The sequence below is a fragment of the Euprymna scolopes genome, chromosome 21, assembly GCF_053919585.1.
Source record: "Euprymna scolopes isolate OS-2025 chromosome 21, ASM5391958v1, whole genome shotgun sequence".
NCBI classification, from domain to species: Eukaryota; Metazoa; Mollusca; class Cephalopoda; order Sepiida; family Sepiolidae; genus Euprymna; species Euprymna scolopes.
Genome location: NC_136502.1, coordinates 69,020,286 through 69,034,878, shown reverse-complemented (window position 1 = coordinate 69,034,878; position 14,593 = coordinate 69,020,286). Strand labels below are relative to the sequence as shown.

Here is a 14,593-nt window from a genome sequence, read left to right as displayed (position 1 = left end):
ATTCTATAAAACAAGTGAACATTTTTTCAATGCACTCCTAACTTAACCCATCTCTTGACAAGTTAAGGTTATTGATACTGCATAATCATCTGCTGCGGAATTTTCATTGAGAAAATAAAATGTATTTGTTATTCCATAAGTTTCACGATTAATAAGAGCACAATTTTGCGATTGTTATTAAAGCACAAGAGAGATCTGCTATGAACATCACGAGAAGGAGAGAGAAATCACATTGACTGTGACAGCCAAAGCGACTACTACAAAGATCAAACATGACAGCTGCAAAGAGATGACAACATTTTTGTTGAATTATTTATCTCTCTCTGATGATAGGAAGATATGAGGTAAGGTCAAGAAAGCAGGATTTGAAAAGCCAAATGAAAAATGCCTCTGCAGCCCCATTGACATTTCACAACTTCAGGCGATTAGCAATAAACTAACTACTTCCAAAAAACATTCAATTTAACTGTTTTTAAGAAAAATCGTGCAAAACTCTTTTTTGGTTAATTATTTTCTAATTAATTTTTTTAAGGATTAAAAACTTACATATTTTTTTGAAGTTCGTTTTTTTAAATTAAGAAAAACAATGAAAATATAACCTTGTTGATGACCGAGTGATGTCTGTTTTTGTGTTGTGTTTTAAATAAATATGGTTTGAAGTTTTTAATGTTTATATGTTTTTATCTGCTTTTAAGAAAAATCAGGTTTTTGCAAAAATCGTGCCAAAACTGCGAATCAATGTTTACAGTACGAACTAGGAATGCATTATTCTATTATCTGGAAATTTGAAGTTCGGAAAGGACGTGATGCATTTCTCAAAAAGTTAATAGCTGAATATCTCCCTCCACAAAAATTATAGAGATGCTGATGAAGGAATGAAAAGAACTATAATGGAATTTGAATCATTAGACAATATTAATTAATATTAATATCATGAAGAGTATTGCAAATAACTATGAAATAAAAACAGTATTTCCAGTTTAAGTTAAAAGAAAAATAAAAAACTAATCAGAATTTTTTAAAAATTGACTGAAAAATAAATTTTGTACCTTTTGTATTTATTCTTTTTATTAATTCATAAATATTTTTTCATGTTTAAAAAAAGAATAAAGTTTAGAAAAGTTGAACATTGTTACGTTTTCTTTGAAATTTTAAAACATTTTAGTCAAGAAAAAAAAAACAACACTTTTTTTTTAAATAAAATATCATTAATAAATTAATTTGAATATTTTTAGAAAATATTGTATTTAACGAGTCCTTTCTTTTACTTTAAACAATTAAGCTGGAGTTTAAATTTTAAAATATTTTGAAAATTAACATATTTAAATTTCATTTTTTAATTATGACAGCTTTTCCTTTTAATAATTTTTCTTCCAATTTTATTTAAAAAAAAAAAAAATTTGTTAACTGAATTAATTTTTAAAATATGAACAAAACTTTTGCCATAATGACGAAGCACTAATTTGATACCGAATCCTCCCCCCCACTGAATCAGCTATACCAGATCGACTAAGCCGAAATAGCAACGCTAAAATGTACCAAACTCGAAAATCTTACCGAACGTTTTATCCTTGATAATTTTTGGCCTTGTTATCTTGTGAACCTAATGGTATATAAAAAAAAGTTAAGAGAAAAAAATCATTTTTTAATAGGTTGCAATATTTACCGAAAACAAAATGATTTGAAAATTTCTTACTTGCTTCATCCTGATCTCCAACTTCAACTGTAAAACTTCCAACCAATTTTGCCCCCCAATCCTTTTCATGTATCATTTTCTGAAACTCATTGCTGGAAAGAACAAAATCAAATAATTAAATGCAAAATATAAATTTTTCTTTTTTGTTATTCATGAGAACGTTTCCTAAATTTTAATAGCTTCAACATGTGAAGTTGTTTTTTTTTATTATTTGGAATACTGTTTTCATCTTGTCATTATCCCACAGTGTTTCTACTTATGTCATCTTTACATGGTGTTTCTTTTCAAACACTGAAATCTGTACAGAATTTTGAACAGAAAGTTTTATTTAACCTACAGAGGGTAGCTTGCTCTTATTCTGTTAGCCATAACTGGGTAGAAGTCTCAAGTAATTTGAAATTGTATCCTTAGTATTGCTTGTACTGGGGATTGAAACTTTACCCTCCAGAAAACTTTTTGCACATTGGATAAAAGTGTTAAGTAATAATCAATTCTAAATGACAAAGCTTGAAGGATGAAATAATTAAAATGGTCAGCATTTCCAAATAAATAAAAAAAATGTAACCTTGATGTAACGATGTTACCTGCCCGGACAATGCCAATTCACCCTGCTACAGGCTAAGAGTTGGGTGGGGTGTTCGACATGGGGTATGAGAAATTTATCTTTTTCTCCAAAAGTCTGGAATATGTTTATTGCTGATATGATAAACAGAAAAGAGAAGTGGACCTGCTCTGTTGGTTGGAAAAGATTGTCATAAAGTCACCTGGTCTAGTTAATTGTCAGACCACCAAGTGAGCAGGAAACGAAACTTGGAAAATTTGAGAGTTAGCTGATAAGTTAGTTTGGACAGATAAATAAATAAATTGATGAAAAGGAGAACTGAAGAGAGATATGGGTGCGAAAGAAAGAAATTCACAAGAAAAGAGAAAAGAAAAGGAATATAAAATAATGGGAAAGAGAAAGAAGAGGTTCAGAGGGAAAAAAAGAAATCTTCAAATGACAGAGGGGGGAAGAGGCCAGTTTTATAAAAACTGGCGTCTTTTTAGAATTAGGGTCTTTTACTGGCTGGCATCGAGACGTCCACATCGCTCCCGCCCCGCCTGTTGGGGGGAGCAGAAATCCTCATGAGCGCTGTTGAAAAGCTCTTGTTCTTAGCTGGGATATCAACTAGATGAACTTAAATTATACAACCTGCATCACAAAGCTTGGAACAAAGAACTCGACTTTAAACAAGTCGACTCTAAACATCTTAAAAGGATTTATAAATAATTATTTTGTTTGGTTTATATAAAAATGACCCAGAGTTTTTCTTTGTTTCTCGATTGCCGGCCTGAATGAGGATACAGTTTATTTCAGGTATGCCCTGGTGCCAGATGATGAAAGAGACAGACCGGATCCAGCGCGAAGCCAGAGTGACGGCCGAAGTGGACAATGTTGCCACACGGACTTAGGGTCATGCCCTGAGCAGCAGAGATATTTTCCAGTGACCAGTGAGAGTCTGATCACCCTTGAGGGGTCCACCACTAGACAAGTAAGAATGTAACCCTTCTGGGTTGCATCTATGGTCCTGTGAGCCGGGAGCTACGACCATGGCTAGAGGTACATCACAAGTATGCTCCCGTAAACCAGGATAGCGACGGATGCAGTCCGGCCCCGAACAAAGAGAGAAGGTTAGTGTTATATAAGAATTAAGAAAAACTATCAAATAGAAGTTTAAAAGTAAAAATCAATGCTTTTGTATTTTGCACAAATCGTTCATTTTAAGAAAACGTTTAACATTTACTAAAAATTAGTGGCTGAATTATCTCCCTTGTCTTCAGATAACTCTTCATAATTACTTATAATAAAACTGCAATTTATGACAAAATTTACTTTTTTCCCCCCAATCTTTAGTGAGGATAGTTACTTTTGCTTGATACATAAGTATATCGAAGAGTTTTTATTTGAAAATGTGATTTTCATGTGTCGTTATCCTACAGATAACGACACATGAAAATCACATCAAAAGTTTCAGCAAAAACCCTTTTGTCATAACATCTGCATTAGTTTGATATCATCAGAAGTGATTGTGCTGATTCATTTTCCATACAATAAAATACTAATAATCAATACATATCAACTCTAACAAAAAGGATGTCAGGAGGACAAAATCAAAAAAGATGGCTGCCAATGGCAAAAATGAAACCCAAAGGAATCATTGCTCCTCAGACATATTAGCGTTGATGAAGGAGTTGCAATTGGCTGGAGATCTCCAGGCCAGATATCAAAACCATGCAGAAATATTTAAGATGTGGTCCTGATGTTCTGTACAGATAAACGTCCATAAGTTAGATGGCAAAAAAGAAAAGTCATAACTTGTAAATGTTTAAAAAGACATTAAGAAATATTAAAGCAGTTAAATTAACAGTGAGAGTGGATGAGAAGTAGATAAATAGTTGAGAACATGCAAGAGAAGGACAACTTGTTAAGTTAAAGATTTGTTCAAAGAAATTTGTAATAACACTTACTATTGTTTTAAGTAGGCTTCCATGCATTCAGGTTTTACACAATGAACTGGAAAAGAAATCATTTATGTTTATATGAAAATTAAACTTCACTTCTTCAAAAAGTTAAAACAAAATATCACTGATTTACTCTCTTCCCCAACCCATTTGTCAACAATGGTTAAAATATTTACTAATAGACCAAGACTCGGGTCCAATCCTTGGTTGTTTGATACAAAAGACTAAAAAAAAAAAAAAATGATGTTCGTTACCTCCTTGTTAAACACTCAACATTATATAAAGTGAAGATTAAGAGTAAGAATCAGTAATCAAGAAAAAGGAGTTGCATCCTTTCTTACATTTTGATATAGTAGCCAATGAAAAGGGAGCCTTTGGGTTACCTTCGACTATGGTCAACTTACTGTATGTTTCCTTTTTTCAGGTAAATTATTTTTGGCAAATTAAATCTTTTGTTAAAACAACATGAATGTTTCAAGTAAAAATCAATCCCACCAGAACCATACAATCTTTAAGGTAACTTTTGTACATCCAAACGATGCAGAAAAACCATATCAAGTTATCAGTCCATTTTGGAACATATCGACCCCCACCTCCTCCCAACAATAAAAATACATGACAAATCGGAGATGGAGTTTAAACTGACTAACTAGAATATGTAGAGCTATTTTCCTAAAAACTTGTCTGATATTCCAACAATATGAAATAAAGTAAAAGATCTTCCTGGACATCCATAGGGTTACTCAGTCGATATCAAATACAAACTTTTATATCACATTTCCACAACATAAATAATGACTAGGGAGAGTGTTCACTCAAGTGCAAACCTTTCTCCAATTGCAAAAGATTTTGCTGGTTTGACAATGCGTTTTCTCATTACAATATTGATAAGGATCTGCATTTTCTCCAGATTAAGAACTGATCTCATTTCAGAATTTTTGACATGAGCATTGATATATATATATTATTCCTTAATTGGAATTTTTTATTTTGAGATGAGCATTTTATGTTAATCTTATTTTTATTTCGGACTATTAGTCTCATCTTTATTAGTTGTTGTTTTTTATTTTTATCTTTTTTTATTGGTTCACAACGTTTCGGCCAACTTCCTCTGGCCTTCGTCAGGTGGTAACCGCGACGGATAGGAACTTCGAATCTCCTAACTGCATTCTCAGCCATCACTGCCATCCGTAGTTGTTGTCGTCTCACCACATTTTTGACCAATTACCTCTGGCACGCTTTGGGTGGGATTGAAACCGCTATCTTCAGACAATGCTCATCTGGAACCGTAGAGATTCAACGTCTCTATCAACTGCGCCACGGGCCCCGAAGGGCGATCAAGGTTGGATTCTTTTGATCTTATAAATCCACATTTATTTATTATCTGATCTTCCATAGTCGGGTCCGTACCGATTGGTATATATATATATTATTCCTTAATTGGAATTTTTTATTTTGAGATGAGCATTTTATGTTAATCTTATTTTTATTTCGGACTATTAGTCTCATCTTTATTAGTTGTTGTTTTTTATTTTTATCTTTTTTTATTGGTTCACAACGCAGTTAGGAGATTCGAAGTTCCTATCCGTCGCGGTTACCACCTGACGAAGGCCAGAGGAAGTTGGCCGAAACGTTGTGAACCAATAAAAAAAGATAAAAATAAAAAACAACAACTAATAAAGATGAGACTAATAGTCCGAAATAAAAATAAGATTAACATGAGCATTGATATTTTGAATTATTTGTTCTTATCTTGGATGATATTCTTATAACGTTTTGGCCAATGTAACCTCCAACTTTCTTCACGCGAGTCTTGTTGAACTAGTGAATCTATATGGAATTTCAAACGCAATTCTTTATTTAATTCATGGGGGAGGGGTAGTCTCAGTTATGACCAGGTAGAAAAAAAGTTCTTCATTTCTTTTTCTCTCTTAGTTTCCCCTCTCTGTCCTGCTCTAAGTAAATCTGACGACCTAGTCCACAAATTTCAAAATTTCATCATGACAAGTTTCAAGAAAAAATACACGATTAAACCTGGTTCTCCAACTTCCAACGTAGACCCCTACTACCATGTCTCCTTCTCCAACATCAGGGGTCTACGTTCTAACCTTCCAGAGGTTGAAACCCAATTACAGGAGACTAAACCAGACCTTTTATTTTTAAGTGAAACTGGCATTGGACAGGCTATTTCCCTAGAAGAGTTCGCAATTAAAGGATACTCTAACTTAACTTCTAAATCTGACCCCCAAGATCGCCATGGGCATGGAATATGTGCCTATATTAAAGATAGCTTTCCATGTGGTAGGGACATCTCCAGGGAAGATCCTAACTTACCCTATATGTGCTTCCGGGTTGCTTTAGCTCACACTATGGCATTTTCATTTACTCTCTATCGCCCCCACAACAGCGGAGTTACTATCTTTAAAAGCATATCTGAGAAAATTGACCAAGTCCTATCTGCTTATCCTTCAGCTAACATTCACGTATGTGGAGACTTCAATGTTCACAACGTCGAATGGTTGACCCACTCAAACAAGACCGATGATGAGGGGAGGTTCTGTCATGATTTCTCCATTGCCTATGACCTCACTCAGATTGTTCAGGAACCCACCCGTGTGCCCGACAATGACGGCCAGTATGCGAGCCTACTAGACCTTTTTCTCACAACTTGCCCTGAACTGTGTTTAGTTTCTGTTCAGTCGCCTCTTGGATCTTCCGACCACTCTGTTGTATCAATTAAGATAAAAATAAAATGTAATAAGTCCCCAGACGTACCTCTCCATCGTACAGTATATCGATACACTAAGGCTGACTGGGATAGCTTCCGTACATTTATAACTGATCTACCTCTGCATTCCATATTTAAAAAGGATGTGTCCTCTATAGTATTAGACCTGACGGAATGGTTAATTGTAGGTATTGACCGTTTCATACCCTCGAAAAAGTTTCAGCAAAAACCTAACAGCCAGCCATGGTTCTCTCCAGAATGTGCTGCTGCCATTGCGCACAGAAATCACTTTTTCCACTGTTTCCAACGTAATAGATGTATGGAAACTAAAGCCGCTTTCAGGACTGCCAGCAACCATTGTAAGAAAGTAATAAAGAGCGCAAGATGGTTCTATGCTCAATCTGTTAAGTCCAAAGTAGCTGAGCAGCGGCTTGGTTCCCACCAGTTTTGGCAAATAGCAAACAGAATTCTGAACAGAAGCGTGTGCTCCATCCCAACTATCATCAATGGACCTGAAGTAATCTCGTCAGCATCAGACAAAGCCAAACTCTTTGTCAAGAACTTTGCAGCTAATTCTACCTTTTGCGATCAAGGCCGCCAACCCCCAATATTTCCTCCTGTATCTGAAAACACACTATGTGATATACGTATATCTGTACGTGATGTTGCCAAGCTAATCAAAAACCTTGATTCCAGTAAAGCAACCGGCCCGGACGGTATTCCAATTATAGTACTCAAAAAACTTCAACCTGAACTAGCGCCCATACTTACAAAACTATTTAAACGTTGTCTTAAGGAGAAAAGTTTCCCATCTCCCTGGAAAATTTTATCAGTATGCCCTGTATTTAAGAATTCAGGTGATCGCTCATCCCCCTCTCAGTACAGGCCAATAAGTCTCCTGTGCGTCATGAGTAAGTTGCTGGAATCTGTGTTAAATACAGAAGTAATCAACCATCTCAACAAAAATAACCTTCTTAGTGACACTCAATATGGTTTCCGTTCTGCTAGATCTACAGCAGATGTGCTTACAGTTATATCTCATAGGATTAGCAAATCTCTCGACGGAGGCAACCTTTCTAGGGCAATTGCTCTTGACATATCTAAGGCCTTTGATAGGGTATGGCATAAAGGTTTACTTCATAAGATCACTAGCTATGGTATAGCTGGAAATGTCTTCTCAATTATTAAATCATTTCTTTCTGATAGGTTCATAAGAGTAGTAGTTGAGGGGCAAAAATCAGAAGCCCACAGTATTAATGCCGGTGTCCCTCAGGGGTCCATTCTGGGCCCAACTCTTTTCCTGATCTACATTAATGATCTTCCAAATCACATCCTTACATCATTTGTAGACATTTATGCTGACGACACTACCATTTATGGTAGCACATCTAAGACAGTAAACGACCAAGTTCTCTCCAATTCTCTCTCCTCTGATCTTGAGCATGTAGTAGAATGGGGAAAGGAGTGGCTGGTTACTTTTAATGCATCTAAAACCAAGCTTCTCTCTTTACATCATCAACATTCTGATCCCCATCAATTGAAATGAATGGCTCTCGTCTTCAGGAGGCCTCAAGTTTTGACAAGCTTCTGGGCTTGAGCATTACTCCTGATCTTAAATGGAACACGTACATCAAATCTGTTGCCAAGGCCACTGGAAAAATGGTGGGATCTTTCTATCGATCCAGTAGATATCTCACTGCTGATGCAATTCTCTATCTATATAAGAGCCAGGTACGTCCAAGGATGGAATACTGTTACCACATCTGGGCAGGAGCTGCTAGAAAGGACTTGTCCTGCCTTGATAGAGTTCAAAATAGACTTCGTAGCTTCGTAGGAGATGTCCTTTTCTCTTCCTTGCAACCTCTATCTCACAGAAGAGATGTTGCGAGTTTGTCTCTGATGTATCGTTATTTTCATGGAAAGTGTTCGACTGAGCTTCAATCTATGGTCCCCCCTCGCAAAACTTTCACAAGAAACACTCGTCTAGCTGTAAACACTATCAATAATTCCCCCCACTCTTTATCTGTGCCTAAACCTAAACGTAGATTCCATGAACAAAGCTTTTTTATTAGAACTGCACGCCTGTGGAATTGTCTTCCGTTTTCCTGCTTTCCGGCTGACTACAATATGGTTGTCTTCAAGTCTAACGTAAATAAGTTCTTGATGAGCCGTTCCATATAAGTTATCAAATTTAACAAATTTTCATTACTAATGATTATTATATTGTCCAATTTCTACTGTACACTCTTTAACCCTTATCCTTGAGTGGCCTCTTGGCCTTGATAATGTGTTGATACCTATGAAAAAAAAAAAAAAAAAGAAAAAGTCCAATGTGAACAAGTTCTAATTGAATCGTCCCCCTAAGTAATCCAAGTTACAAAATTCCCACTGTTTACTATGCTAAAATCACAATGACTAATGTATACCTATTAACCCTTATCCTCGAGTGGCCTCTGGGCCTTGATAAGTGGTGACACCCATTTAAAAAAAAAAAAAAAAAAAAAAAAAAATCTGAAGTAATTTGTAATTGTATTCTTAGTATTGCTTGTAGTGAAGATTGAATCTTCAACCTTCAGAAAACTGGATTACTATTGAGCATTTTATCCATTGCATTGTAGACCCATAATGCAATAGATGCATGGTCATTGTAGACCCATAATGCAATAGATAAAAGTGCTCACCTGAAGAAAGTGAATGTTGTGAAAATAACATTCAAGATGGGAATAGTATTGCAAAGAATCTAAAAATTAACTGTTGTGTTTTGACCTCCTGCCCTGAACTGTGCCCATCCTCCATTATGTTTCCGCATGGTTGTCTCAATTAAGATTAAAATTAACAGCAAAAAGTCCTGATTTCCCTCTCTACAGAATGTGGTATCATTACTCTATGGCTGACTGAGACAGTTTTTGTATGTATATATATCGGATCTACCCCTAAACTATGTTAGAAAAAAAGATGTATCCTCTATAGCATCCAACTTTACAGAGTGGCTAACTATTGGCATTGACAGCTATATACCTTCTAAAAAACTCCCAAATAAACCAAATCGGCAACTGTGCTACACCCTTGAATATCCTGCTGCAATTGCATATAGGAATCACTATTTTAATTGCTTTAAATGAAATAGAGGTTCAGAAACTAAAGCCACCTATAGGTCTACTAGCAACCACTTCCGAAATATCATCAAAAATATGAGAGTGTCTTTCACTCTAACTGTAAAGTTTGAAGTAGTTGAGCAGAGGCTAGATTCTCATGAGTTTTGGCGCATAACTAGTAGAGTTTTTAACAGATGTATAACTTCTATCCAAACCATCATAAGGCAATTACTTCAGCATCCAACAAAGCCAAACACTTTGCCAAGAACTTTGCATTAAACTCCATCCTGTGTGATAATGGCCATCTACCCCCTGAATTTTCTCCCCGGACTGGCAATACTCTTAGTGACATCCATATATCTGTCAGAGATGTCTCCAATCTTATCAAAAACCTTGATCGCAGCAAAGCAACTGGCCCTAATAACATTCCAATAATCATGCTCAAAAAGCTACAACTGGAACTAGCTCCAATACAAACAAAGTTGTTCAATCATTGCCTTAAGAGAAGATGCTTCCCTACACCATGGAAAACCTTGATGGTCGGCCGAGTATTTAAAAACATGGGGAATTGGTTTTCTGTATCTTAGTACAGACAAATCACCTTTGTCTCATGAGTAAATTGCTAGAGTCAAACTACCTCAACAAAAAAAAAAAAAATTATTGCTGAAATAGCTGCTAATATCCTCAACCATCAACTCCTTTCTCTGTTTAATGTCTATCCAAGTAGTTGTTGATGGACAGAATTCTTCCTGCTCTTTAATGACCTCCCAAATTACATTCTTCGTTCATTCATTGACGTCTATGTATACTATCTACGGCAACACTTCAAAAAACCAATAAAAACCAGATTATAGATTTTTTCTCCTCCAACCTGGAGTATGTAGTACAATGGAGAAAAAAAAATGGCTAGGTACTTTTAATATATTCAAAACCAAACTGCTGTCTTTTCACCACCAATGCTCAAATAAATGACCTTCACCACCAATGTTCAAATAAATGACCTTTGCACCCAACTTCGATAAACTTCTGGTACTGACCTTTAACCCTAACCAGAAATAAAGGACCTACATCAAATCCATTGTCAAAATCACTAAAAAGATAGGATCGTTCTACTTCTCCAGAAAGTATCTCACTCCCGACACAATCCTCTATCTGTGCAAGAATCAAATACGACACAAGATGGAGTACTGTTGCCTCATCTGGGGTGGAGCCCCTAAAAACACCTTTTCCCGCCTTGATAAGAATACAAAGCCGTCTTCAAAATTTAGTAGCCGATGATGGACAGAAGAGACATTGTGAGGCTGTCCTATTGATACTTTTATGGTAGGTGTCCAATTGAGCTCAAATCTATGGTTCTTTCCTATAAAACGTTCACAAAAAATACTTGCTTAGCCAAAACAACAGCAAACAACTTTCCTCACTTCCTATCTGTGCCCAAAACAAAATGAAAATCCCATAAGCAGTTTCTTTCCTAGAGTTGTCCATCTGTGGAATGTAATACCGTTTGTCTGCTTCCTGGCTGATTATAACATGGTTGTGAGCAAGTCTAATGTAAATAAATTCCTATTGTCGTTCATTTAGATAATCTGGCCTTACCCAAGTTTCACTGTGTCTGATCTTGTCTCACCATTTACCTAACACTTAACTCTTATCCTTGAATGGCCGCCAGGCCTTGATATGTAGTGACCCTCCAAATAAAAAAGAAAAAAGTTCTGCCCTCAGAAGAACTGATATTAATTGGAATATATTTCTCTTGTTTTTCTTTTTTTTAATTTAATTCTGATAAATAAATCTTCACAAATGTTTATACTTTTTCATGCCATTTATGTAAAGCTTGTATTTCGGTTTACTTCCACAACATTTCACAATGAATGGATCAACTTGTAATTCAAACGACTTAGTAATTCAACAGATCACTGGAACAGTAATTTTTATATTAGCAACTTGAACACAAAAACATTTCTATCAAACTTTGTTTAAAATTAAATAAAACTCTTTCTTAAAATGTACCTTGTAATTCATTAACAGTTTCTTTTGAAGAAAGTTGGCTTGAATGAGATTCGCTACTCGTTGGCAATGTACGGACACGCAAGAAATTCTTGAACCAACCACTTCCTTCATTTTCTGCAGTGTCTACTTGTTGGCTTTGTTGCTGTGCAAGGTCACTTGACAAGCTTAATGGCCTAAAAAGAAAAATTTCAAAAATCAAATTTTCAATAATGAAATAAAAAAAAAAAAAAAAAGTTCAAATGCCTAATTGGTTACATCACATCTGGAAAGTCTAGGAACTCTTACAAAAAAAGGTAAAGGGTAAGCTCTAGATAGGAGGGTGGCGGAGTCAGAGTCGGAGTCGGAATGAGTCGGAGGTTTTAGCTGGAGTCGGAGCTGGATTTCTAAGAGTACTAGGAGTCGGAATTTGTTATCTGACTCCTTAAGTCCAATAAATTTATTTTTTTTATATGGTTTTCCTGTTTGTTTTTTTATTTATTTGCTTCCCCACTGAGCAAATTAGGCACAAGGTCATTTTTTAGTGTGGGGAGGAAAAACCAGCTCCCCTAAGGGGGCGCTCTGGCAGGGTTCAAAATTAGCAACTGCCTGATATGAAGGGTTTCCCCCCACATTGACCAGACTAATTGACTTAAATAGCAATTGTCCGATATGAAGGGTTGCCCCCACATCGACCAAACTAATTGACTTAAATAGCAATTGTCTGATATGAAGGGTTGACCAAACTAATTGACTTAAATAGCAATTGTCTGATATGAAGGGTTGCCCCCACATTGAGCAGAACTGATTACTTCCTTTTCTGCTCCTGGCCCGAAGGCCAAGAACAGCCTCTGCGCCTACCAGTTTTTTTAATTACATTCTCACACCAAACAAGGCACATTGCCACTTAAATGTAGGGGGCTACCATAAGGGACCTAAGTTTCAAGGGTACTATGTAGGGAGTTTAGCAGCAAGATGTCTGTTTACATTACACTTGAACTTCTGCATGTCAGTACAGTTGGGGAAGCAGGAACTCGGATGAGAATTCCAAAGTCTAGTAGTTCTGGGGGAAGAAACTATTAGAATAGAAGGCTTTCTTACATCTGGGGATCTCTACTGTGTAGGAGTGGTACTTTGCTGCTTGTCGGGTTTGTCGGGGGTATTTGCATCGAGGGGGTACAAGAGATGTAGTTCGTCAGAGCGTCCACCATTAAAATACTTGTAAAACAAGCAGAGGAATGCAACATTTCGTCGATGAGACAGGGGCTGAAGCTTAGATAACAGTTCAGGACCTATTAGGTTGGCGACTCTCTTTTGAACCCTGTCCAGAGGCGAAAGACTAATAGCAGATGCACCAACCCAAATGTGACAGAAATACTCCATACATGGGCGAATGGTGGCTTTGTAGAGGTACAGGATACTTTCAGGCATAAGTAACTTCATAGCACGATAGATAGAGCCCACCTTCTTTGCAGCAGCCTTAGCAATGATCTCAATGTATTTATTCCAACTCATGTTCCCTGTGAACGTTAAGCTGAGGAGTTTGAAACAAGTACTTTCGGGTAATGTATCTTTAGCCATAGCTATTGGTGGTTGGTAAGGTTTCATGTAATTATTAAAGGAAACAAGTTTTTTCTTGGCAGCTTTGAACGTTACCATCTATTTCTGACCCAGACTAAAGGTTTTCCTCTAGAGTTTTCGCCATTGCCTTAGATATGTTCTCATTAGTTTTCCCCATGTTACTCCTATAGAACGTGGTGTCATCGGCAAATATACCCATATCAGAGACAATTGTATCAGGTAAGTCAGAAATAATAAAAGATCAAGGATAAATCCCTGAGGTACACCTACATTTATATCATATTGTTTGGACGTATGCCCATCGACGACAACCTGGATTCTTTTCTCATTTAAGAAGGATTTAATTATGTTAAGCACTTATCCAGTAATACCATCGATTTTATTTTCATGAGAAGATCATCGTGCCATACCCTGTCAAAAGCCTTAGCTATATATAGGGCTACTGTTCTCCCCTCCCCTGCCTTATTCAGTGCTTGGTATATATGCTCAGAGATTACAGTTAGAATATCTGCAGTAGAATGGGCTTATCTAAATCCATATTAATGGTCAAACAGAAGTTTAGCAGCTGTAAGGTTGTGGACTAGAGCTTGATTAATTAAAGACTCAAATATTTTGACGAAAAGTGGGAGGAGGCTAATTAGGCAATAATTTAATGAGTTCGTTCAGAGATTTTGTAAACTAATACCACAGAGGCAGTATTCCAGCTGTCAGGAAAGCAAGATTTGTTAAGACATTTGTTAAAGAGAGAACTGGAGCAAACTCAGCGAAGCATTTTTTTAATAGCATTGCTGGGATGAGATAAAGTCCACATGCTTTTCAGGTGTCTAGGTTTTTTGTGATATCATGTACTTGAGAAGGGGTGATTTTCAGATCATCTAGTGTGGTTTCTGTCTGCAGTCAATCAACAGGCAAAAATCACTGTTCACACAAATTCTTCCAACTGACTTTGCCGCTTCTCAAACGTCAAATGATTTCTCCTTCCTCTTCCACCCACAAGTGACCTGT

The 14,593-nt window shown here is 36.4% G+C and overlaps 1 protein-coding gene across 2 annotated transcripts in view; it reads right to left on the bottom strand.

The window, feature by feature from the left end:
- LOC145242437 (protein NipSnap homolog 1-like) overlaps positions 1-14,593 on the bottom strand; it is a 95,284-nt gene that overhangs the window by 64,151 nt on the left and 16,540 nt on the right. For both annotated transcript variants that reach the window (XM_080105491.1, XM_080105492.1), the window contains exons 2-4: positions 12,032-12,204; positions 4,205-4,250; positions 1,697-1,788 (exon numbers count right to left, since the gene is read on the bottom strand). In XM_080105491.1, the coding sequence (XP_079961617.1) occupies positions 1,697-1,788; positions 4,205-4,250; positions 12,032-12,204 (311 nt within the window). The remainder of the gene's footprint in view (positions 1-1,696; positions 1,789-4,204; positions 4,251-12,031; positions 12,205-14,593) is intronic.